At 43.5% G+C, this 27,980-nt stretch overlaps 1 protein-coding gene across 1 annotated transcript; it reads left to right on the plus strand.

Moving 5' to 3' along the window:
• Positions 1–255: 255 nt before the first annotated feature.
• Positions 256–27,746, plus strand: LOC135238028 (adipolin-like). Its single transcript, XM_064305656.1, has 8 exons — positions 256–1,822; positions 18,243–18,347; positions 18,693–18,804; positions 19,085–19,266; positions 22,220–22,328; positions 22,615–22,708; positions 24,755–24,833; positions 25,661–27,746. Exons 1-8 carry the CDS (start codon positions 1,646–1,648, stop codon positions 25,757–25,759), a joined length of 957 nt encoding a protein of 318 aa, XP_064161726.1. The 5' UTR covers positions 256–1,645; the 3' UTR covers positions 25,760–27,746.
• The last annotated feature ends 234 nt before the right edge of the window (positions 27,747–27,980 follow it).

The following is a 27,980-nucleotide window of genomic DNA, read 5'->3' on the forward strand; positions in this document are numbered from 1 at the left end:
AGCGTGTGTGCGGCCATGCAGTGGAGTCAGTCACCCCGAACTCCTCTGAACACGACTCACGAGCCAGCGAGCGGGAGCTTTTTGAAGTCTTGAACACGAAACCCGGGAGGATTCATGTGTTTGCTTTTGCACCCGTTCGTTTTTTTTTTTACCCCTCTGGACTTGAAGAGTGAAGCGGCGTCCCCCCCCCCCCCCCCCCCCCGTCTGGTGATCTTCGCAGGCGACGCTCGGTAACGGCAGATCGAATTTCAACACCTAAAAAACGTCACAACAGATTCTTCTCTCCGCTCTGCATCGCACAAAAGGATTTCTGAATTCCTTCCTTGGCAATTTGTCAAACAGGAGATTACACAAGCGGCTGCCTGGGGGTCTTTTTCCCCTCCCCAGGTATTCAGGCTCCTCGGCAATGTTTGGATACAAACCCATTTCTATATTAAATAAAGCAAAACAAACAGAACTGTGAAAACACGTATTTGTACACACCTACACAGTTATGCACAGACACATACACACACACACACACGTTCTCTCCAGGAATCCCTCCTTTAGTGTCTTAGGAGGTGTGTATTTTAGCCATGAGACTAAGCAGAACAGGGTCGTTGCCAATTCGCCGATGAGAAAATTAGAGGCAGAGAAAGAGAGAGAGAGAGAGACAGAATGCAGCAACTGACTGAAAACACTTGAGTAGAGAGAGAGAGAGAGAGAAAGAGATAAACAAACGAGGAGGTACCACACACACCACAGAGGCACTCAGACTGCTCACAGACTCACAGAAACGGAGACACAGAGGGGGGAGCACTTGTGTTTTGTTCACATCTCCAGGGGTTGGATTGCCTGGGTGGATCTGCAGCGTTAAACGTGAGGTATGACTGAGACAGACTGGAGGCTGTTTGAAGCTGCTCGGAGTCGCTGAGGGGGACCTCTTCCAGGACAGGACAGGGGAGAGAGGAGGCCAGTGACTCAGAACACTGGAACTGCATCTTGGACTTTTTTTTTTTTAGGATAACACCTGTAAGGACTGACAGGGCATCCCTCTTCTCAAGCTTTGAACCTCATCTGCATGCACATCTGCTGGACCTGATACTGAACCAACACCTTCCAGATATGAAGACTTGGAGGAAGGGAGAGAGATAGAAAGAAAGAGAGAGATCCCTCCATTCCCACCACCCCCCCCCCCCCTCCCCTCCAGCTCTGCTAACTCCTCCCCACCCCCCCCCCACAGAGTGGGAAGTGTGAAAAATCTCACTAATGGGTGTGTTTCAGCCAGATCTGCGGCAATCTGTCACTCCACGGGACTATTCAGCCTTGATGCATTTCATAGCTGAGTGAATCCTCTGCTTTGCTGGACCGCTAGTTTGGAAGTTGCCAGGGAAGCCATAGAAACAGCAAGAGAGGGAGAGAGCAAGAGCACGAGAGAGAGAGAGAGAGAGAGAGAGAGAAGAAGAAGCCTGAGGGCACTGAAGAACATAGCCTCTCATCTTTGTCAAGATCCAACGCATCCACAAATCACTAAACGACTCCAAGGATATCCGCGGGACGCTTTCGCTCTCTACGTTTTCCAGCGTTGTCTGAACCGGCTGGGCAGGATAGGGCATCTCCCGCTGAGGAGCACCGGCTGACGGTCCTCCCCTCCGACGGTCCCGAGATGAGGTGCTGGGCGCTGGCCGTGGCCGCCGCCGCCCTGTGGGTGCAGTGCCTCCTCTCGCAGGAGGTGCAGGCCAAGAAGGAGAGGAGGCGGCAGAAGGAGGCGACTCCCCAGCACACAGAGGCGTACAACGGCACCCTCCTGTCCAACAGCGAGGAGCTGGACGGAGGCACCAAGGTAGGTCCGTGAACCTCCATCCCCGTCTCCCATCCCCAACCCCATCCCTGCTCTCCGTAGCAGTGTGGACCTGCTCCTTTTGCCCAGGAGCTGCAAGGTAGTAGGTGTCAGACCGTAGCGTGGTGTGATCAGCATTCCTGGGCTCTCGGCTCCTCACTAAAGAATGGGCAGGAGCCCAGGGCTAGCGGAGGGTGGCTGGGTGTGTACACTGGCTTCTGCTGCTGCTACTGCTACTGACAGTTCTCTCCAAACAGTGGCAGGGGTAAGACGCGTAGCTAAATTTGCCGGATGATTTTTTTGGTCAGGGTCCCAGAACATTTTTTGCTGGGCACAGATTCTGTTTAACTGAAGGGCACATTTTAAATCACTGAGCGCCAAGTTTCCTAAAAGCAGCACTTTAACGGGCTTTTATCGTTTGTATCCGTCCGACAGAAGCTTGTGAGCCGATGTATTCTCTTATTTAAGCTGCTGCTTCTGGTTCGACTCCACAGCTAAGTCAAACAGTATGTGGGTGTCAGTCGTGTTCTCATCACCCCTACCCTCTGGATGAATGCACTGCAAGGTGTGGTTGTTTTGTCAGATCCCGTCACCTGAAGTCAACCAGGGATGTGCAAGAATGCAAAGGCTAGTTTGACTCCTTACAGTTAGCTTCCAAACTGACTCTCAAAAATGTATCTTTCTGATGTCCAATATCCAATGAGATTTCATTTAGCCCCTGTGGACACATCATGAAGATCTTTAGAGAACTCTTGAAAATAAATCATTAATCCTTATGAGAAAGCAATCCTACAGAAAACCTGTGCATGGTGCTTTTTTTCTGATTTTAAAATTCGAAAACGCATTTGAATTTTCCAATTTGTGTACAAACCAACATTTGTTGCTGAAACACCATGTGAATATTCCATGTTGAGTCTAAGTTAAATGTCAGCATTTTTTCTTCTTCACAAATGAATATTGGCAAATTGAATTATCACTGTAGTGAAAAAATGTTTTTTGCCTTCAGCAGCATTTTTTTGCAATAGTTCACAAGTGTTGACTGTGAAATACAGAATGAATCCTCGCTGTCATTTTTGTAATCTGGGAATAATAAAAATAATAATAATAATAGTCTATGTCTGGTTGAGGCATTTTCAGTAGTCTTCTGGGACATTTAATGCAGCAATGCATTTTTTAAACAGGTTAATAGTAATTGTTACACTTAAATGTTTTCTTATTTGCTTTTGGAAGAAGCATCTCGTGTGTTAATTTGTCATCATATCCGAGCTTTTGACGTCCCACCATTTTCCAGTGTTAGATGGACCACCTTACTGAAAGAGGTCAAGGAAATATTTTTCAGTTTTTACTCACTGACAGGGATGCTGTTGGGGAGTGGGGGGGGGAGGTGCTGAGTGACAGGGTCCCTCAAATATATTAGAACCTAGGATTTTCTGGGATGGCGGTCCCCAATGTGACATCTTTTCAAGGGCTCCCCCTCCAAAAAATCCCTGGTGGTGCCCCTGCTCGCCGATAAATTTCTCAAGTATTCGTCACCGCGATAAAGCTCTTTGCGACCATCGGAGCGTAAAAAACCACGTTGGGACGGCGTGCCCTCTGGGACGGCGGCGCCCCGTTGGGTCAACCCAAAGGGGTGAGAATGGGGGCGAAGCGTGGCCGCAGTTTCACCGAACACCGCCGCAGGAATGTGAGGAATGCGCTCTCTCCAGTGGTCGCTCAATCAGTCAGTCACCTCGACCGCGCAGAGCGGTTCACGTGTTAAAGGAAGTGCAGAGACTTTTTTTTTCTTCTTCTTTTTGCCGCCTAATTGCTTATCCAGGATCAGCTTACCCAGCCCTTCTTCCTAACCCTGGACCACTACGCAAAAAAATAGTTGAAACTGAACCAAGGTCAACACTTGGGGAGGCATAATCTCTGTCAGTACCCCTAGGAAATTGTAGATCTATGGGTAACCGAGCAGTGTCCCTTTGGGACCCAGACTAGAGAGGCTGCTCCGCTCCCATTGGTCTACATTTTGAAACATTTTCATTGGTCATGACACCGGTCTAAATTTGTTACAGACCAGTCATCATTAATTTTATTGATGAACCTTGGGTGGCATGAGGGAGATCTTTGAATTTTCTGATTTGGAGAAGAGTTTTTCCCAGAAGTGCAGAAGAATACCTACATCACATACAAGCAATAAGAAGCCATTATGGAACCAGTGATTTTAGTAGACGATGTACTTATTCTGGATGGTTTTTCAATGGGGCTTAGAGGTGCTACTACATAAGTGTGTCTGTTCTTATTCTGTTATTCTAATTAATGTTAATAGGGAATGCACTTGATCAGACTAAGTACCTGACGAAGGCTGTTGCTATGGAGATGTCATGTTCTGTTCTGCCTATCAGACTATAGTTATATTCAGTTATACTACTTCAGTTATATTGAAGTACATGGATTTCTAGGATCTTTGCCATGTGTTCGGTTAGTTTTTCTAAATACATCTTGATAATTTCCCCCCTTAACTACTGTGTTTATATTCCACTTACATATGATCATCTGTTTTCTTTATACACATTTCAATCTGCTGCAAAAAAAATAAAAATAAAATAACATGCTGCATCAAGTGCTTGGGTTATTTTGACAGCAATCTTTTTTTCTCTCTTTTTTTTTTTAATTCAATGAAATGACCAGTCGTACGTCAACCTTGAAACGTCTCTTCAGTAAAGTTTAGAATTCCAGCCAGCTCCTGTTTGTTTCTCTCCCACTTTAATAAGGAATTTTTTTCCCGCTCGAATACAGTCTTTTTTGGGATTTTTCCACCAGGCCATTTGTTTGTCCTGCCAGCCCACCCATTGTGCTGGCATTCTCGGATGTCTCTTACGTCCCTGCCGCCCCCTAATGCCAAGCCCCTTCCAAGTCTCGCCCTGTTGCTTTCTGTGAGCTCTGTGGTAGTGCAGGGAACAGAAACCCTCTTTATAAACTGTGTGTAGGCACGGCGTTTTCGGTCGCTGGCCACTGACTGCGCACACTGTTAATCTGACGTCCGTTTGAAATTTATTTGAATTTCAACGTTCTTTTCTTTAAATTTAAAAATGTATTCTATTGCACTGACCTCATCTGTCAGTTGAAGCTCCTGTCAGATTGTTTCCCCTAGAGACCCCTCATCTCCCACTCGTGGTGTGTGTGTGGGCACACAGGGAATAATGTGTCCTTCGGACTCTGATACAGTAGGCTGCCTTGATGTTATTCTTGGGAACATTAGCATGGTAGCGGTGGTTTTAAGATGAAAATGTGGTTCCTAGCTCATCGATTCCGTCCCAGTGGTCAGTGGAGCACGCAGGATTTTCTCCCAAGTTACACAGCAATCCAGCAATCTAGAGATTTTTCTTTTTGTTAAATAACAAACAAGTTTCAGACTGGAAACACACAAAAACGGAATTGAATTTGAACAAAAACAACCCAGGCATCTTCATTTAATTGCAGCCTGTATTACAAACGATGTCACAACATCCAATCGCATCTGCATGCCTCAGGGCAGAATACTGCAGGCACCACTGCCTGTGGGGGAGCAGTGGGCCAGTTTGAAAGCGGGCCAGTTTGAAAGTAGCCAGTGTAGGCAGCCAGAAAGGGGCCGAGATTGAACATTTTGGGAAGAGTCTTCTCATCACCTCCTCTGTTCATTCTTGTCTGGCTCAAAGTAATCGCACAGTAACGGCCTGGGCACTGATCCATGCGCTGTCACTCTTATTGCCATCACCACCAGCCTGCACGTTCAGCCTCAGGGTCATAAGGACATGAAAACCAACATGTATCCTGGACTTTTTCTTTATCAATTCAGTTCTTGGGAATTTAATTATGTAGTCATCAGAGGAAATGCAAATAGACAGAAAACAAAAAAGATGGCTTTTTTTCCCGATGCCAAACAGTCACTTTCTGCAATGCTTTTATCAAGTATACCAGTATCAGTGCCCTTTCTGGATTGGTGTATTGCAGAAAGATTTGAGAAATATTTCACTCCTTGACATACAGACAAGTGCAGCATGTGGGAAAGGGTAGGGGGCAAAGTAAAAATTCAGTTCATGTTTCAAAGAAGTGCTGGAAGAGGAATGAAAGCTGAGAGCCAAAGATAACCATTATTTACCTTTATTACGTTCAGAGACCATTCGCCCCTCAGCAGGTAGCTGGCTTATACCTATGTACATCAATGGCTGTAACTGTGTGATGAATGCCTCAACTCAGCCTTCATGTTGGATGCTGTGCATCATGGGGCTTTGAGTTTTATTACGCATTTTATTCTGTACTTAATTTGCCTGCTCTGTCCATACGAAGGTTTAGTCACTGGTGTGCTTTTATTTATAAATCTATTTATGCTGATATGTGGCACTAACATGTTTCATCTAAAATGTCTCTTCCTATGGCTGTTTCTAAAGTTCTCACTTTAGGAGTTTGGCAATAAGGCCATTATGCACAGTCTGCCTGGAATAGCCTTTAAAAAGAGCTAAAACCTCAGGGTTCGGTCACGCAGGGAATTGAAGGCTATTGTAAAGAGGTCGGAATCAGGTTCAATAGGACATTGCAAATGTTTTTAGCTGTAATTCCATTGTGTTTTACACTAGATTGTATTTTTGCTCATTTTGCTTTTCCTTGTTTCCTTTTTGTCTGGTTTTTAGATTGTATTGTGTTGCCAGGTCTGTATTGTGTTGCCTGGTCTCTTGTAAAAGAGATTTTAATATGAATGGGACTAACCTGGTAAAGTAAAGGTTAAATCAAAATGGAGACCTGGGCTGAAATGGAACAGAAGCCCATTTTATCCCCAGTGGAACCTGCTTCCCACGCAGGGGATGCATTTTTGGCCACAGGTTTCCCAGTTACCCCCGTGTGGCATAAGAAGTGTAAACTTATAACAGGAAGTGGAACTATGGTCATGAGCAAGCGACTGTTTCTGCCTGACAGTCCTGTATGAGCGGTTTGTTCTCTTGATTTCTCCTCCAAATACCTGGAGGACTGGCCATCTCCACAAGGCCATAGCTAAAAGGTCTGGACCAGGGGTCTGGACCTTCAACCCTATCCAGAAAGGCCCGGTGTGGGTGCAGGCTTTTGTTTCAACCAGTTGCACACCTGATTCTGCTAATTAACCACAAGGAGTTTTTGCTAAGGACCTCGATCAGTAGAATCAGGTGTGTTACCGCTTGGTTGGAACAAAAGCCTGTGTCCAATGCCGGCCCTTTCTGGATAAGACTGAGGACCCCTTGTCTAGACCAGCATTGCACTTGCTGCTGTGAGTAATGGCTAAGTATAGCCCCCGGAGGCGGGTGGCGGGGGGGGGGTGTGTGCTGGCATTTTCTCCTGCCCATCCCCAGCAATGAATGATGATTAATGGCTAAGCGTGCAGCCCGTATGTAGCAACACCCCCCCACCCCACCCCCCGCCCCCCAATCCCCAGATTCGGCGTGTGCAGTCTTCACGCCTCCACACCCTCCCCCCATCTTCCTCCTCCCTCCCCAACCACCCCTCTTTTTTGCTACTGTGGCCCAAAGAAAACAGCCCATCGCCTCAACAGGTTCCAGTGTTTACTGTACAGACACGGGCTTCACGGGGCCGCGGTGGGGGGGGCGTGCCGAAAGCGAGAGGAATTGGGCGGGAGAGGGGAGAGGAGAGGGCGCGGGCTGTGACGGCTTTTTGACACAGGTGGGGGGGGTGTTCTTTTTGGTTTTTTGGATGTGGTGGCTGTTCAGTCAGAGCCACATTCTCTCCTCAGTGACAGCTCCACCCGCCAATGTTTTGTGTGGGTGACAGTGGCCTCTCCACAAAGGGGGTGTGTGCACTGCTGTCAGTTAGCAGACAAGGACAGACCCCATTGGTTCAGGAGACAGGAGCTGGAATTCAATTCAAATACTGTAAAAAAAAATGTTGCAAAAACAATTTTGAATAGTGTGTAGAGAGATGTAACTTAATTCTTTTTTTTTTTGTTAAATGTATACTTACTACACAGTTCAGTGGGTTGGTTGAAGAGTTAATTAAAAACATTGAGTAAGTAACCTGATCCTTTAAATTCTACCTTTACTACCTCAGTATCTTGTGGAAATATTGTGATTTTTATTAAAGAGATTAGCCTTTTAAGAAGTGATTAGTTTAATACAACTGCACATTAAACATTTTTATTAAATATTTGGTCTGAGTCTTAGAGAATAATTTTTTTCACCATTTCAGTGCTCTCTAGGCTCCTTGTCTTATTGCCAAGCACTTCATCATGGTAAAAATATGAAATAAATGTTTATGCACATGAGACAAAAAAGGTCATATTTTTGGGATGGGTTTTATTAACTTGTGATTTCTGCCAGATTTATGAAAGTCCCTTTAATTTGGGGTGAGGTTTATCATGTGCTGGTTATGTTCGGATTTAAAATTCATATCAAGGCCTAAAACTTTGGATCTACAGTATCTTTGTGTGATGCCTGTGTATTACTGTACGCATTCTACCATTCCAGTGAAAGCCTTTTGCAAAGAAGATGCCAAATGTTTGGTGATGTCAGTGTATCACAGACTTGATGCAGACTTTACAACCAAATATTTGACTTTATTGCTTTGATTTACTTTTAAGGTCATCGGTTAACTTAGAGCTGAAAAAAGGGTGGGGTGGGTGGGGAATAAGCACAAATACAGCCATTCCTGTAAAATGGTAAAACATACATGCATGTAAATACCATGAAGTAAAAGCTGATTATGTAATTCCTTGTACCTTAAGAATATACCAAGAATAACAAATTTCGCTCTACCATTACCACATTTTTGGAAGGCACCATGTCTCCAAAAACATTGTTATTTAAAAAAATCATCCTTCATTCATCAATCATGCCTCTTCAAATATTAACTAAATCACTTTATATTTATACATGTTACCAACACACTGCAGGGAATGCACTGTACGCAGTATATCAATCTAACACCTTTGACAAAAACTTCAGTTATTTCACATGACATTCAGCTGACAAATTTCACGTATTTAACATACTCCAAAATGATTCATAGATACCATTTTATTCATTGAGAGCCAGGAGTTACACAAGGTGTATTCAAAGAAAAAAATAATGTGACCACACATCAGTCATTTCTTCACTTGCTCAAAGTATGTTATGTTTGATTTCCCCTAAAGCTAAATTGGATTGATTTCTGGGAAAAAAAATTAACAAATGTGCAGGAAAAATTTTTTTTTTATAACTAGAGCAGATGTAAGTTAATAACCTAAGATCTACCTCCTCGTCCAACAATTTCCCTTGTTGACAGATATATTTGCTGGTGTGTGTGTGTGCCTGCCTTCATAAATTAACAATCCAAAGACTACCTCTCCCAGCTCAACAATCTGTTGTGTTGATGGAAAAAGTCACTTGTCTATTTGCCTATGGAGGCTTGAGTGGAATCCAGGCTTAATGATAGCTTACAGGTTATGGCTGTTGATTGGAAGAGCTCGCTATTGTTCAGTGTTGACCTTGTATACACACGCACACACACCCTAACACACACGCACACGCACACGCGTCACAGAGGAGAAAATTCAAGGGAAGCACACATCACAACGATGACCTCACAATGAGGAAAAGGTCATAGTGTACATTTTTTGTACAATTTTTGTGCTCAGCATAGAAATTCGTTTTAAGACTTTAAATCAGTAATAGATGAAAGCATCTGGGTTTGGGGGGGGGGGGGGTTGGTTGGTTAGGGTTAGGGGTTAGAGTAAATCAAGATAAATATAAAGATAATTTTAAACTGCCAGAGATATCCAACTGAACAGGATGTGTGCGTGTGCGTGCAGAGCAAGGTCATTTTATGACTAATATGAACAGTATAAGTAAAAGTATGAATGGGTTACAAGACATGTTGATTCCTACTGAACTTTTGCGCCCTTTGCCACAGACACCAAATAAAGCACACACACACAACCTTGGGGTCCCCTTAAGTGGAGCAGCTTTTTTTAATGGCGAGGAGGCAGTGTGATCCCCAGGAGATTTTGTGTTTTATGACTCACTCGCATGCTGTTACTAGCAAAGAATGCGCTTTTAAATGCGTGCGTGAATCGAAAACACGAGCATCGCGTTCGCCAGCTCGCCGTGGAACTAAAACGGCACGGCAAAGTTTAAAGTTTAAAGGTCGAAGATTTGATCGCGCAAACTTAGATTTTTATTGTTGAACTGAGTGACCCGATGGCCTTACCTGAATTATCATGCTAATGTTACTGTATGTTAACGTTATTTGGCAGACAACTTGATTTGTGGAGCTTATTGTGCCTGCTTGCCATTTGTAAAGCTGCATGTGTTAAGCAATTTGGGTTAAAATGTCTTGCTCGGAGCAGAAATGCTTGCTTGGGATTTAAACAAACAACCTTTCGGTTATGTGCCCAACCATCAAACAGGGACTTGAGCATAACTGGATATGGGACCCCAGTAAACAGTTCCTTCATTTCATTTTGTTTATTTTTACTTTTATTTGGCAAAAATATAAATGAGTAGACCATATTCAGAGTTAGGTCATTTACACTGATGTGTAAGTATGTCCCTGTGGAATATGGTGAGGTGATGGAATGGGTCAACAATTTGGCAAACATTTCTGGAGAAAGTTAGAAGGAATAATTCTTTTGTTAGTTAACTTTAGATGCATTTAAGCAAATGGGACAAAGCATCATATCCCAGTAAGAATTTTTGTGGTGAAAAAAAATCAATGAAACGCCATCTAAGTGGTCAGTTCAATACCTGTCTACATTTGGTTTAAAAGTGAAAGATTTCTAGCCGACTAGGGCGTGTAGCCAGGCTATATCTGGGTAAAATCTGATCTATATTGGGGTCAACCTAGTCCATTTATGTCAGAATGTCTCAAGCTCGATTTCCACCCCTCTAGACGTCTAGACTCCAGCATTTGCTCAGTGGGAATTTGTAGAGACATTTGAGTCCGAAATCAGTCTGCGCTCTGTTGTGTTCCAAACATGAAAGCACAAACATTCCCTCATTATTTAAAGGTCCGCTCGTTTATTAACATATTTTCCACATGACCGAGCAGATGTTTTATCATTAAATGTAAAATTGAAACAGTACCTCTCTCCATAACTTGTGCGCAGCGTGAGACTGTCGATAATTGACAAGGAAAAAGTTTTTCTGGCAGATTCTGTTTGCGACAGTAAAACTAGGGGCGAAACGCTGTGAATTGGGATTGGGAATTTGAGTTCGACAAGGTCATATAAAAATGTACAATGAAAGACTTTGGTGATCTCCAAAGTTTTTCACTGTACATCTCTGGGGGGGGGGGGGGGTGGGGCTGTGGAGGTCCGGCATGTCAGGAGGCAGTGGCCATATACCGGGAACGGTGTGGTGGTTCGACATATCAGGACAGAGCACTGGAGGCCCCCCTGCCCGTATGGGGGCTGCCAGGGCTGGCCCTGCCTCTCCCGAGGGCCCTGTGTTAGACTCGTTCACCCAAGCTTAGAAGGCTGCACCAGCGGGGGGGGGGGGCTGTGCCCCCGCTGTAAACAGCCAGGAGGGGATAGATCATCGCCCTGTCTCCAGAGTAATCCCTTCTGAGTACTCGCTGGCTGCGAGCACAGCAAGCGCCTGGCGACGTCTGCAGAAACATCCCCCACCCCCCTGCCCATTAGCCCGCCTGCCCGTCTACCCCCTCCCCCCCCCTGCACTTCAGAGTGACTGCCACAAGGGATTGCTGATCGATTGCCTGGATGCCCTGGCGTTCTGAGGTGAAACGTGGCAAAAAACACCGAGCAGCTGAGCTTGAAATTTCTGAAATTCGGCTTGCTGTAAGATTTGCGAAAAGTCGCTCCCTCTCCCTCTCTCTCCATTTCTCTACCTCTCCCCTCTTTCTCTCGAGGCGGTTTTATTTTAGAGATAAAACCTTGTGTTTATTGGGACTACAGTAGCATGTGTAGACATCAACATTCCTCAGCGCGTGCTTGTACAAGAACTATTAAGGCACTAATGCTGAAATAATGCAAGCAGAGATATCCTAGCAATGTCTAATGATGCACCAACCAAGCTAGCTTGCTTCGTTTTTATATCCAGATGAAACCTATCTTCTGTGCAGGCGACTTTTAGTCAGTCTTGCATTATGCGGAAAAGTACCACCCAGGCGGTTATAAATTCAAAAATAACCACCGACAGGGACCACTGAGTTAGTGGGGTCTCCAAGGCACGGGGGAACGGAATACAAATTAAGCCTAAATTGCTACCCTCCAGAACAGGTTTTGACAGTTATGTTTGTGTTTTGCTTTGGTTGCCGCCCCTGGAGAACCGTTTCCCCGCGTTACGCAGCTTCAGTTAGTCTGCCAGTAATTTTCCTACGCAGCACAGTGAGGACACACACAAAAAACGCAGCTAATCAACCTTAAAATTAATTTTAATAAATGCGCGATTCGCCTCCAGGATACAAACCTACCTCCGCCGCCCTCAGCGCCTGAGATGTGTTCATTTTTAAAATTCATTTTCAAGGTTTCATTTTTAAAGTTAAGTTCCAGTGTCATTATTGTTGGTCATAATTACATTTTAGGATGTACATTGTTAATTCTTAATTATGAACTTAATTAGGAAAGTGTGTTACATCACCATAACAGTTAAGTACCACAAAAAATTATGTATTAAAACAGCAGGCATCATGGAGATTAATAATATATTGTGTTATAGTACAATTTTTCATTTTCAAGCATGTATTTCCAGTAGCTCTCCAAACCATAAAATAAAATGGCTTCATAACACACCGCATCCTGGACATAATCATGAGAGAGCTCCTTACACCATACAGCAATGCAAAAAGCCTTAAATGATCCCAAGTAACATGTAGGGATTTTGGTTTGCCTCTCTTGGGGGAGCCAAACCGAGAAGTTGTTGCAAATACATGAAAATCCACAATAATTTTATCGGATATAATTCTTGGCAATCACATGACCGGAGTTCCAAACGGGAGGAGCTCCACAGAGGCCTGAACTGAACATTGTGCAGAGGATGGCAGCGAATTTAGATGCCACTGTTACCATCTCAGGCTTATTGTGAATGAATAAGGAAGGAATATACATAATATAAATTACATTAAAATCAAGCCACTCTCACATATATAAAATGAAATGTGCAGGCAAGTGACTCATAATACTATTATAACTGAAGTCACAAATGACCATGTGGTGCTAGAGGGCGGGGTCCCGGTGCAAACTGTTTGATCTGCAATGGCGGTGCTGTCACTCAAACTCCTGAGGTCACGTGTGCCCCCCCGTTTGTGTTGAGGGGGAGAAGCTCTACGTTCGGCACCCGTCCGTCTGTCCATCCGTCCATCGCTTTGATCAAAGCGCAGGTGCTCATTTTCGGTCGGCCTGCAGATTGACACCTGTTTCTCCCCCCACCCCCACGCCTCTCTTTACGGCTGCATGAACAGGCACCTGGGGGCACTTCCACATGCAGCAGGTAGAATGAGAGAAAGTGCCTGATTGGGCACTTTACCAAGTGTTTGTAACCCAGCCATGTGAAGGTAATTGATATGGTATGTGCATGGAACCGTATGTGCAGTATTTTCTCTCCTCAATTTTTTAGTTCTAAAATTTTAGTTCGTAAAATATCAAAATTAATTATTAGTGTTAAAAAGAGACGCACATTAAACGATAACTGAAACATGAGCTACTACTGGTTCCTGACCCTGTTCCTGGAGATCTATAGGATCTGCAGGTTCTCACTTCAACCCTAATTTGGCAAACCTGATTCTAATGATTAGCAGCTCAACGAGATCTCTTAGCTGTTGAATGAGGTGTGCTTGGTTTGGCTGAAACGAAAACCTACAGGACGGTAGATCTCCAGGAACATGGTTGGGCAGCCCTGCTCTAGATGTTGAATGAAGTGCTTTGTTAGGGTTGGACTGAAAACCTACAGGACGGTAGATCTATAACTGTTGAATGAGGTGTGCTTTGGTAGGGTTGGAGTGAAAACCTACAAGTTAGATCTCCAGGAACATGGTTGGGCAGCCCTGCTCTAGCTGTTGAATGAAGTGCTTTGTTAGGGTTGGACTGAAAACCTACAGGACGGTAGATCTCCAGGAACTGGCTTGGGAACCACTGAGGTTCTGTGAGTAAGCTACTGCAGGTTTTCAGAGAACAGCCCAGAAACTGAGAAACGAGAGAGGAGCTGAAGACGAAGAGGTCCTCATGGGGTTTGGTTAAGCAATACAGTAACACAAATGTTTGTGGTCTTACAGAAAAGGGTCTCAAAAGGTTGCATTGCTTCAAGAAAGGAAAAAAATAAATCGTAGTTATGCAACAGTTGCCATTTTGTATGTGTCTCATGAAGCAAATGCAATAGCGTAGACCTTAATTACAGGCACAAGACCCTCCCTCTGGGGCCACAGTTCTGATAATTTCATGACAACGGTGTGTGGAAACAGCGAGGAGATAACGAGAACCAAGGCCCCTTTTCCCGGCACAGGTTTACGACTGGTATTGAAGCGGGCGATTTCTCTCCTGCGCTGGACCATGACATGACTTGAGTGAAAGACTGCGGAGCTACAGCGGGCGGCTCCGTGCCCGAATCTTTACATCACACTACAGGCATTTGGGCAGACGCCCTTATCCAGAGCGACGTACGACAAAGTGTATAACCGTAACCAGGAAATAAGTGTGTCGAAAACCCCTAGAGAGAAGTACCGTTCCCAAGTGCAGGGAACAACCGCATAGTTCAACTTGGACCCCGAAGGATAAACTGATTAATACCGACACGAACAAGAACGGCAACAACGCAAAAATACAAGCAGCATCTGCGAGAGACCGTCGAAGCAGTCGTCGTGAAAAAGGGGTGACACGTTGTGCTTTTTTTTTTTTTTTTGTTTTTTTTTAAACTGAAAGGGATTACAAATCAAGCTCTGCAGATTACAGGCTGGCTTTGTACTGCTTTTGTTGTTCTTGTTCCCGAGTGGCGCAGATTCAAGCTCGCTTACGCGGGGCTGCCAGCAATCCCCCCCCCCCCTAATCCTGCGCCTCTGAGAATGGCAACATTTAGAACGGGCTCCTCGACCGCAGAGCCCTCCGAAAAATGGCTTCTAAATAAAATATTTAAAACAGAATCACCGCGTTTTGCAGTGAGTTGGTGGAAGCGAAGTACTGAGGTTTTTCAAGGATTTTCAGTGGTGACATTTCTTCCCTCTTACTTGGATTTCAGAATTGACGCAGATAAACAGTGATCTCCATTGTACACCAATTATTTCTGTAGAGCCTTAATTTATTATGGAATTGCAGGGATATGAAATAAATTATAGGATATTAAAAGTTGTGCTGCCCTGCACATTGAAGTCATTCTACCAAATACTACTATTACTATGACCACTAAAGGTTATATTAATATTAGTAATGTCCATGTTACCAGAGTTTCAGTAAACAATTTTTTTCTTCCAATTTAGGGAAGTTCAGACAAGCACTTGGTCTGGCAAACCGTTCTGCCACAGTCCCTGCCAGACAGAGCATACTTCTAGCATCTTCCAATTCCACCTTCTTCTGTGAACAAACTTAGAGATCTTGTTTAAGGGATACTCCAGTGCAACATGACATAATGAAAGAGAGCCCTGACCTCAACCCCACCCAACACCTTTGGGATCGATTGGAAAGCCAACTGAGAGCCAGGCTTAAATCAGTGCCTGACCTCACTAATGCTCTTCTGGCTGAATAGAAGCAAATCCCTGCAGCAATGCTCCAACCTCTTGCATACAGCCTTCCCAGAAGATTGGAAATTGTTATGGCAGCAAAGGGTGGACCAACTCCATATTTATGCCCATCATTTTGGATGAGACATGAGATGTCAGGTATCCACATATGTTTGGCCAATGTAGTGTAGCTTGTTGGAAACACAGTTACAGCAAGTTTATCTACAGCCATTTCTTGAGCTATTGTAGGTAACCCCATTTGCCCTTTGGAGGTGGCTGGGAAGAAGAGTGCAGTGTAGCGTGGTGCAGCATGGGTTTGCAGTCAGGTGAAGCTGATAGTCATCTCAATGCGGACACACAGGCCGTTTTGTCTCTGTATGCAACTACTGCAGAGCAGGCTAGTATTCTGTTGACAATATATGGACTTGTACGTGTGGTATTTTATCTATGTGCATATGCCAATCCTTTTTCGGTCTCAAAAGGCACTAAAGCAAAACTATAAACTTGCTAAAAGAGATGTAGCTAGATGTGAAATTCTCTCAAAGCACACAAAAAAACCCACTTTGGAATGAACAGCACAAATGTTTCTGGAAATAGAAATATGGTTTGTTGTCTGCTGCAGATGAATGTCTCTCCAGAAAGAGAAAGGGGCCTGTTAGTTCTGCAAGATAAGCAAGCCGTGTCTTGGCTCACAAATCTAAACAAATTCCATTTCAGAAAGCTTACCTCTGCGCCTTGTCCCAGTCTCGATGTCAGTCTAAAACAGCAGTCGGTTGATGTAATGTCAAGGGAGTGTCTATGATTAACATTGTTGATGTTTGAATATGTGCCGCATCACTTGCGTATGCTGTTGACCGAAATTAAAAGGCTGTGGTTTTGCCAATTTGGTTTGTGCAATACAATCACGACACAGACATACTACTTGTAGTCAAAATTTTATATGCACCCATAGATGGGTGTGTCTATGTGCATTACAATCCTAAAAATATACAATTCTTCAATTCACAAATGATGAGGGACATCTGCAGGGTCTTCTTAAGTAAGTAACTGGTGCAAGCCATGACAAATTCCTTGATTTATGATGGGACTCGTTTTGCATCCTTGGATCTGTAGTGTCAGACTATATTTTTCTGCATATAGTTTTGGGTGTAACCAATCGCGATGTTTCGGGATGGGCTGAGGACCTGGATATGTAACGGTTGACCTTCTAGAACAGTCGTCTGAGTGAAACACTTTGTTCTGATGTGCTCTGGAACACTCTATAATTAGTAAATGCACTTGGTTCAGGTCAATTGTAGTGATCTTCATTCCAGGTCCTTGTGCGCCACAGGGTCTTTTGATTTTTGTTGTTGAGCGGCAACAATTGAAAGCAGTCTATTTCACTTAACTCACCACACCTGGTTTCCTGAGACGGAAATGGTTTCCGATATTAAGGTGACGACAAAAACCAGTAGACCCTGCACCAGCAATGAAGAAGTCTCTTGTTTGTTGACAATAGCACACTGAAGTCAGCTCTGAAGAAGTGCAAGGGCCAAAAAAATGCTCGTATTCAGAGAAACCTATTGAGACCCTAATGAGCCGCAATCTCACTTCAGGATTCTGGGAACGCACTGTGTTGGCAAGTTCCCCACAAGGCATATTTTTTCCTCCTCCATCAGTCAAATCAGGAATTCTAGATCACCAAGGTATTGAAGAGCACATGCAATTGCACTCATTTTAATCTGGGACTTGCATTTGCCAATTGGCACCGCTCAGAAAGCCTATTGGCTCTTTGTGAACAAATTGAGAGTGAGGGAGTGAGAGAGAGAGGGCACACAGTTGTAACCTGTTCTGATGTCTGGCACCATTTAATTGTATCTTTAGGCAACATTTTCCAGTGATGGTTCATAAGCAGAAATTATGACTCACAGGATTTTATTACGTGGTTACAATATTTTGTATTGATGCATGGTGGGAGAAAAAAAAAATCAAGTGTCTGATGTGTCTTGCAATTAACGCTTCTCAGAACTGTTGTGATGGAAAAATACTAAAGTGAGCTTACATTTTATTTTCATTAACCCTAAAGGTGCAATATCAAATGTACGATTAGAATATCCCGTGCAAGAAGTTTACATAAAGCCTAAAATGGCCGGTTTCAGAAAATGACACGTAAATATCACACCCTCCAGTCATTAGTTGCATCTTACGAGCAAATAAATTAAGTGTGTTTATTTTACTACGCAACCCCTGGCAGTTTGAACTCGTTTTATTTTCTTATTTAGACTTACGTCTTCGGCTGCGTGCCGTTTAAATTCAGGGAGTCGGTGACAGATTGCTTCAAGGCGAAGGCGAAATTGGTGAGGAGGTGACACTTCAGACACAGGGGGCCTTCACAAGGGCAAACGAAATGATTCCAGAAGTCCCGAGCCTTGGTGAAGAGGTTTTTAAAATTCTGTAAAACCTAAAAGCAATTTTTAATAAATGAATTCATAGTAAAAGGTGCTTGCTGGCCTAAATCCTAACCTTGACATGCCTGTTACATTACATTACATTACAGGCATTTGGCAGACGCTCTTATCCAGAGCGACGTACAACAAAGTGTATATAACCATAACCAGGAACAAGTATGACGAAACCCCTAGAGAGAAGTACTGGTCCAAGTGCAGGGAACAACCGCATAGTTCAACTTGGACCCTGAAGGTTAAACTGATTAACACTAACAACGAGAACGGCAACAACACAGTCTATGGAAGAAATACAAGCAGTAGTTAAGACTGTGATTCCTGTTCAATCCCCGCAGCTCGCAGAGAACCAGCGCGTGGACCCTCTCGGATCCTGGATGGACTTCGTGAAGCGGCCGGTGGGAAACTTCCCTGCCAAGTGCCGAAAGAGGAAGAGACCCCTGGTGAGTCCGCCCAACCGATCGATGAGTCGAGACTTTAGAGGTTGAGTGCAGCCTGAGAAGTCCTTTTAACAAGCTTAAAAACTGTTCGTTCGGTCACATGCTATGTTGTTGCATTATCAGAAAGTATGCACTTATCAAGGCAACAGTCATTTGTTAACCCTTTAAGGTCTAAGATCACACGTGTGATTAGAATGTTCTTAGCAGAACCCCTCTTAACAGAACATTCTAATGCTGATGTAACAATCACTACTGGTAATTGAAACCAGCGTCTCAGAATATCGAATTCTAGAGCAATGACTTAGAATTTTCAATGTCTGATGATCCATGTTTTTACACCTTTCCCAGCCTGGGCCCCCAGGCCCTCCAGGTCCCCCAGGGCCACAGGGGCCACCCGGACTCCCTGGGGCAGAAGTGACCCAAGAGACGTTGCTCCAAGAATTCAAAGACATGATCAGAAGTAAGAATAGACCATTCGTGAGAAAATGGTAACATTTCAAAAAGAATTTAAGGGATTTGGTAATCTAAAAATGTACCATAATAAATAAGTCACCATGCAGCCCCTGGTTCCAAAGTTAAAGGCATACTATGTGGGATTTTTACCGTGAAAATATGATAAAATAGCCATGCTAAGGCATATCTATGATGCACTGGCAATCCCTGTGTCTATGCACTTTAGCCCAATTTGGGGTTGAGCGAGCGACTGGGTGACGTGTCCCGCCTGTCTTCCTCCCCTCCAGAGGCGACGGAGCGGCGGGCGGAGGTGGACCGGCGGACCAGCCCCAGCGCACTGCCCCCTGCCCTGATCACCCTGGGGGGCATGACCTCGTACAGGAGGGTGGAGGAGGCCTTCCACTGCAGACTCAGGGGGCCCGTTGTCGTGGACAAGAAAACCCTGGCGGAGCTTCAAATCTATCAGACAGTAGGTTGGCAAAGGGGATCGGGGGGGGGTGTTGGGTGCGCTTCATGGTAGTAAACATGTTGATATATGTTTCAGTTATTCACTGTCAACTACTTCAGCCCCCCCAAAAAAATGGGGGGGGGGGGCGGGGGTCAGTGGGGGGAAACAGATCAACTCCATGGCTCTGCGCCTACTGTACACGGTGCTCAATGCGTGCCTCTGAACAGCAGCCCAAAATAAGTTGGACAACACTATTAATCAGGCACGCAGCTTTCCTCATGGGGCTCGCGCTTTTGTTTTTAAATCAATTTCTGTCCAAACTTTTTTTTTTCCCCTCCCACCGTTTGGAACGGCCCGGGGGCATTTTCAGGACCATTACTCATGGCAAAATCCATGAATACACAAGAACACAGACTAGCATTTGTGTGCAGTGTGTGCTGCCAATGCTGCCTCTGTGTTGGGGGGGGGGGAGGAGTCTGTACTTTGTGCTCAGCCTACACAGGCACATTGCAGATGCATGCTCAAGCAGACACCATCTACCAAACACACAGTTGATTTTTAAAAAAATGTTTATAAAAGATCATTTAAAACATGCCGTTACATTCTGACTAATCACAATAGCAAGTCTTTTCTCTCAGGTCGAGACATTTTTTGAATGATAATTTAAAACAAACCCAGACGCAAATCTCGGTCAGTTCGAACGATGAGGATTTGACCGCTAGGTCAGTTTAGGAATTGCTACTTGTGTTCTGAATGGAGGCGGTGTCTGCTTGAAAGGAAGGGAATGCTTTGGTGAGGTGATCATCTCGCTCGGTACCATTAGGTAACGATTGACATTTTCCTTGCCTTCTAAAATGTGGGAATGCTTTTGGCCATAAATGTAGTGTCTATTCATAGGTAAAACAGAATTATCCCCTGACACAGTTCAGTACATTTCGTTATAGGCATTTATGCAAATTATTTTATCCAGAGCGACTTGCACAATTTTTCCATAGCATTTACATTGCATCCATTTATACAGCTGGATATATACTGAAGCAATGAATGTTAAGTACCTTGCTCAAGGGTACACAACAGCAGTTGTCCTACCTGGGAATCGAACCTGTGACCTTTAGGTTACAAGACCAGACTTTAGACTTTGCCAGTTCCTTACCCCCATTATACCACACTGCCGCCCAGTAGTATTCACTCAATATTAAACTGAAAGATTTGTGAATCCAAGCACATGCAATTGGTCTTCATAAAAGTACATTGTAAACACAATTGATCATGTTTTCTCTATAAAATACAGGAAGCTTCGTTTTTTTTTAAAGCATTTTTTACTAACTTTCATTGTCATGATCTCAAATTTAACATCACAGCAAAACTTGTTATCCCCCCCCCCCCCATTTTTGTTTAGCTAGACTTCTATTTGCATAATTTTTGGGGGAATGAAACTGAATGTGTGTGTTGGTCCAATGAAAAAAAAAAGATACATATATTCTGAACAGTTTCATCTGGATACTTTAATCTTCTAGTTTTAACTATGAGTGGGAGTGCAATAAACACAAACTTTGCCCCATTAAGGGGGTCATGCACCAGCTTGTCAGAGGAAATCTTCAGCATTCTCACAGAGTCTGTGCGCGTAGCTCAGCTGTTAATACCAGCTAGCGTGGTAAGTGTCTGCATACCGCATTCTGTTGCGGAGATGCCTACACCCAAAGTATGATATTACATTTTTTTTTTTTTTTTTGGAAACATTGCCACAACATTACGGCAACGTTACAGTAACGTTAAGCGTTTAGGGTGGGAACTTGTCCCGTAGCTGCCGGGGCCATTTCCTGCCAAAAAAAAAAGCCGCTCAGACAATGGAGGAGGGGGTGAGAGGGTTTAGCTACCCTCATTTGCTGGTGCCTTCCAGCGTTTAAAATAATTTGTGGATCGGAGCCACTCTGTTGCTAAGCCGAATTGCTCTGAATGACAGTTATCCTCTGCTTTTGACTAAGCCGAGTTCCTCTGCCGCGCCATTTGAACGAGTGTCTGACGCAGTTCAGCTTTTTTTTTTTAAATAAAAAAAAAAAAGTAATTATTCTTTTTTTTTGTATTGTGAAGAGCACAGCAATTCAAAAGCAACTAGTGAATTATAGCTAGTGCAGCATCAAAACTAATATCCTTCAGTTGCTAGCGTCATAGTGTATTGCTGTCCGTGTTATTGAAATAAACATGCTGAAGCCGCATTATAGAACATATCTGATTGCATATCTAATGACATTGAAATACATAATGAGCATTCACAGGTCAGGTGCAAAACATGGACACCATTGGATTTAATTTGGTACGTATTTGGTACCGATAAAGGGTCACATGGGCACAGTTACCACAGGGGACACTGGGGGTCATGACCTCAGATTTTAAAGCCATATTTTTATATTTTATTTATTTTTCCAAAACAGTTTAAAGGCATAATTAGAAAAAAGAAAATTAGCAAGCGGAAATGTCTTCAGTGACATCAACATCACAATTCACTGATTCAGAGTGAGCAAAAAACAAAAACAAAACAAAAAAAACAGTCATAGAAATGCAATTCACAGGCACCACATCTTGGGCATGTTGTTGTTGGAGGCCATTTAATGACACTCTCTCTACACATAATTAACTTAATTGCTTAAATAGCATGATGCAAACAATGTTTATCTACTTCACATCATAGCTTTTGATGTAATATTTTATTTAAACTGTAGAGAGGCAGTAAATGTCACTCAACTTTTTGTTGGGTAATACAATTGACATTTCAGAATGCAAGAATAGTTTTCTTGTGAGAATAAAATAGCCTGTTACCCATGTTTTATATTGCCTTTTCGCCGACCTTTATCAAGAGTGACAATCATTTTTATGTAATTTTGAAATTTTGCCGTGATCTCGACAGTGAATGCCCGGTCAAGGTTAAACCTTACAGGGGATAATAAATCACAAGCCTTTCTCCATTATTTTCCAGCCTCCTTCCAAAGGAGCGTTTCTCCGGGGGACGGGGATGGACCTGTCCACTGGCCGCTTTACCGCGCTGGTGACCGCCATCTACCAGTTCACAGCGAGCATCCACATCGGTGAGAGCCGGATTCCTCCGTACACTCCATCTAGTGCACTAAACTCGGCTGTCCACTGGTGTCTCAGTGCCTATAAAGCAGTGTTTCTTAAACTATGGAACGGGACCCAAAATGGGTTGTGGGAGTGCGTGAGGTGGGTCCCAGAATGAGTCTGCAGTCCGCTATGGGCTATGCTAGTATGTGCATCTGATGGGTCCCTGAAATAGGTGCAAAATGTCTCATTTGGGTCCCGATATTAAATGGTGTTTTTGATGACCCCCCTTTTCCTCTCTCGTCCATACTGCAGACCACAGCGAGGTGAAGAAAAGCAAGAGCCAGCTGCGAGCGAGGGACAACGTGCGGGTGCTGATCTGCATCGAGTCCCTGTGCCACCGATACACGTCAGTACTGGCCAATCACACGCCTCCGTTTTTGGCTCCAAACCGCACCCTCCCCCCCCAAGAGCATCTGATACTGACATTGCAGACCTCAGTACATCAGCCACATCAAATCAGCATTGATAAGGAGCACAGCATTGAAAGAGGAAGATATTATGCATCATCATGTCAAATTTGTGTCAATATTTTACATCACATTACTGACATTTGAAAGGCGCTCTTATCCGGAGTGACTTACAATGTGAAGACAAATGCATAAATCAGGGTCAAGAGCACCGGTAACCCTAGAAGTGGAAGGAATGACCGCAATGTAGTTTATTTTGAGCTATGAGTAACAAATTTAACCAAGTGTTAATTCTTTTGCAGGGTAAAAATTATGCATGGCGGCTGCTGGCACCAATGCTGCTGTAAGAAAAGATTTGCTGCCACTGCTCGAGTTTGTTTAGTTTCATTAGTTAAACTAAGGGGACTCATAAATAGAACAGGGGTGAGATTTATACATTTCTTTAAACAGACCTCCAGACTCGTGGGCCTATTTTGTACAGCCGTTTGCTGATATTTACAGTAGACGCCGCGAGAAATGACTTGTATTGACTGTTGGAACGACACAGTTTTGTATGAAATGTTTGATTATGTTTTCAAGATAGAGAAGGAAACATTTCAACTAACACTACTAATTTTAGCATTTAGTACTTAGCATTCTCCCCCCGTTCTTGGAACAAGCGGTTAGTCTCTAGCTGGGTTTTATCAATATTCAGAGCTTCCTTATCTAAATCTGTCTGGCCCACACAACAGCAGCAACAAAAAAAAAAATGGTAGTGGGAACGCCATTTTGTGGTACCATTTTGGGAGTTCAGATCAGGTCATGAATAGTCTCGATTCATCGTTATGTACCCTACTTGTCAGGATAACTCAAGCATGTGCAATTGTGCTTGAGGAACTGGGCTTAAAACCTTAAGGATCTTTGGGGTGGGGGGTGGGGGGTGGGGGGGTGGGGGCGGGAGATACTCAATTGTTACCCATGAGCATGGAGCTTAACCAGGATAAACTCAGCAAGCCCAGCCATTTAATGCAAAATGTATAACTGTTCACACTGGCCTGAGTAACACAGCCTAAGCGCACACATAATATACATTGCCCCACCATGCTGAAAAGGGCACTGCATTACATTAGTGGTTTTTAGCTGCGACTGGCAGCTCTATAGCTCTGTCTGTCGGTCTGTCCACAAAAAGTGTCCCACCCCATAGCGGCCACAATTTTCACCCCAAGAGGCTGAAATTTGGCATGGACGTTGGTCATGACTTTCAGGCCGATTGACTAAGAGGGGGCGTGGCAATGGGCATGGCCTATCACGAAAAGACGCATAACTCCCGAATGGATTCACGGATTTGCACAAGATTTTGTGGAAAGGTTGGCCATGAGCCAAAGAAGAGGTCACGTGATTGTGTGAGGGTGTGTGCGTGTGGATGCATGCACACATGGATGCATGCGTGTGTGCGGTCGCAGCTATTGCGGATTCGCGCTTGTTCTGCTGAATGTCCAAGTGGCTTCTCTTTATATTGTGAAACATTAAGTGCTGTGCTCCATCCGCTCGGTCAAAACGAGGGGCCAGTATACGGTCAGAGTCACTCCCAAATCCTGTCATTACCAGACAAAATTTAAATAATTTAAAATAGTCACTGCAATAATCAAAATTACGCATACACCATAATGACGAATTGTAGACATGCTGTACATATCCCCAAAGATATGTTCTATGAACAGTCTGTACATGGCCTATATTTTTGATACATTCTATATATATATTTTTTTTATTAATTTATGGCCTAAATATGCTTTATATACCAACATTTAAAAAATAGGTAATGCATTTTAAATTTGTCCCAGTGTGTTTTCTTGAAGGTCAGTGTGCATGCCTGGTTGCTCCTTGTGATTCAGTTACTGCCAGAAAAAATCCTCTCTTTCAGATATTTCATACCTCTACCGACAGCTTCATATTTTCAGGACCAGGAGTTGTGTAATGCCTGACATGTGTCTCATCTCCTACAGGTCCTTAGAGACCATTGTTGGCTTGGAAAGCAACAGCAAGATATTCACAGTATTGGTCCATGGGCTTCTGGAGCTTCAGGCAAGTACAACAGCAGATAACATTAATATATTGCTAAAGTTTACTGCTAAAAAAACACTAGGGTCTCACCGCTATTTTTTAAAAAGATGCCATCTGTGTATAAACAAAAACAGTATTGACACATTTAAAATATGTGACAAAAATACAGAGTATCTTACAATAGATTTCAGATTTTTGCAGATGCTCTTATCCAGAGCGACTTACAGAATACATTTTTCATTCTGTACCGTTCATTCATATAGCAGGGTATTCACTGAATTTAAGGTTAATTTCCTTGTTCAGCATCCCAGCAGGGAATCAAATGCACAACCTTTGACTTATAAGCCCAGTTCCCTAATCATACCACACAGCCACACCAACTGGAAGTTTACAATGGCAATCAAACTCATGACCTCATAGTTAAGACAATACACTTAACCATTAGGGTAGACTGCCACACATGACACCTTCATAACAATACAGCTTTATCATTTAATTTTCAAAGAACAGAGCAGCACATTGTTACTCTAGTACAGTACAGGGGTGTCTTATCCAAAGAGAGCCAGTGTGGGGTTTTTGTTTTAGCCCAGTACTCCGACATCTGATTCGACTAAGTAACTAATCAGGGTCTTCAATCAAGGCCTTCATAAGTACAATCAGATGACCTGGTGCTGGGCAGCCCCTACACCGACCCTTTCCGGATAAGAATGGACACCCTCGCTCTAGTGGCACGTTTGAATGAGTAGTCTGAACGACCTCCTTCCTTGTCGCCCCACCCACTCCCCACCTCCTCCACACCCTGCCACCCCACCCCACCCGCACCCCTACCCTCACCCCCCCCCTCGCAGGCTGGGCAGTACACATCAGTGTTTGTGGACAATGGAGCCGGCGCCTCGATCACGATACAGAATGGGTCAGATTTCAGTGGCATGCTAATCGGCGTATAGCCTCCTCCGTCCTGTTCGCACCCGGGACCTCCGCTGCTTCGTAACGCGCCACTGGCATCTCCGGACGGGCACTGTGTGCGTGTGGCGGTACCTAGGGGGGGGGAGATGGACTGGTGGGACATTCCTGTTGACAAGACAAAAGCAACAACACCCTGGTCTCCCGTTTTCAAGTGGACAAAACGCCCAATATTTATTAAAACCGCAACAAAACAGTGTGAAATACACCTGCTGTCCTGGAGGCCGTTGAACTGGACGCTACACGGACCCACGTCCTGACCGCTGGGACACAGACGACAAATATTTATCCTGATGCGCCATCTTACACTGTCTGCCTCCCGCCATATGGAGCGTAACAAGTGGAGGTCCTTATACTCACTCAACAAACAAGTATAGCTTCTATTGGCATTCCAGGATGCAGACTTGCCTAACTTGACGCGAAAGTCAGTATTTATCAGAGTTGTGTGTTACACACATTTTGCCTGGTGGACCTGGTGCAGTTTCCTCAGCGAGGCTAGTGGGTGATACGTGTGAAAACATTTATAACAGTGCAGGGTTGCTAGGCACATTGTATTTAATCCTGCCGTCGTTATGCATTCAAGGTGTGCATGAACAGAAATTTGCATTTGATATATTCTGCCTGTATCTAAAACTGTATTCTTTATTCGGTGTGTGTGTGTGTGTGTAAAACATAGGTGTGGAGCTCAAAGTTAAACAGAACAAAAAATAACAGACCAACCCACATACCTTTATAATACCTTGAAAATGTGCTTCACGATGGTGAAGTGATTGGAAGTCTAATATCTGCCATCACACGTAGAAACAGCTGCCAAGTCCTAATCCTACGCAAAGAGACCAAGCAAGTCAAAACACTGAGGAAACAAGGATTAGTTGAAATAACCATGGCAACTAAAACCATTTCTTGTTGCAACCCATTATATTGTCTAGAGAGCTCGAAGCCAATTCAGGGCACACCGTTAAGTGTTACTGGTTTCAGTGGAGAATTTATTAAAAATACTGGGCAGAGGTTTCCACTGTTATTCAGTAAAACAGAACCAGAGACACTTAAACCTGACACACCTGAAGTCTATTTTGCTACTTCCTACACTGCACAAATTGCTAATATAATCTGGGTACATCGGTCACTTAACAATACAGTGCAAGCAAATATTTAAGAAAAAGTATAACAAATCACAGAAAGCTGTTTTAATAAATATAAAAATCAGTGCACCTGCTTATAAATATATAGAAAGGCCGCAGGGTGTGATGTCTGTATATACGCGGCCATTTTGTGATCAGTTTATCGTTTTGTGTTCAAGTGTAGCAAAAGTTTAGTGCAGTTGTATTTGCTTTATTTTCTTTATAATGCTAATGTAAGTTCTTACTGTGTTTTTCTTTTCTATAAATTATATAGATTGTCTATAAATTATGTTCAATATTTTCCAGACAGATGGTCACGTGAGTAATGCTATAAAATTTAAGCAGATCTATAGTATTTATGTTAATGATGTTTTCAGCACAAAAAAGCTGCTTGCCATCCTGTTTTATTATACGTTATTCTTTAGTAGCTTAGATTTAAAATGGGATCTCCACACACTCATTAATTTCAGATTAAACCACTTGTATTGTTTTTAAACTTAAAATTTGCCGAACATAAATGCAAATATCCACAGAAACTGAATGAGTGCATACTTTTTTTCTGGAAAACTTTAACTTTCAGGAAATAAACAACCTAAAAAGATTAAGGACTTAATTAAAACTTCTACAAATTCAGTGGAATTAAGGGTTGTACATTTTCAGCATAAACATCCTGTTTTATAATGTTCTTAATGCATTACCAAACACCCAGTATTTCAAATCTGGAATGAAGTATATTCTAGAAATTTAACTGATTTTCTTGGGACAGTTCATATTGGATTACAAAAACCTTGACAAGGAGCTGTGTCTAACAAACAGTGAGTGCTACCTCAAGATCTTTTCAAATTTATTTTTCAAATATATTTCATGGCTTTCAATTGTCTGACAACTGGCATCTGAAAAGACAATGCTGCATTGGAGCCTTTCCTGAGTTGTGTGCTGCCAAACTTGTGGGTTTTAAAACAAACCACTTTAAATCAGTTTTACTGCCATCACCTTGTACATGACTTACTCTTGCAGTAGTTGGCACACACTGAAACATAACAATTGGAGCCACATTTGGAAAGATCCACCGGTCCTTCTGAAA

This window comes from Anguilla rostrata, chromosome 13, assembly GCF_018555375.3.
Source record: "Anguilla rostrata isolate EN2019 chromosome 13, ASM1855537v3, whole genome shotgun sequence".
NCBI lineage: Eukaryota > Metazoa > Chordata > Actinopteri > Anguilliformes > Anguillidae > Anguilla > Anguilla rostrata.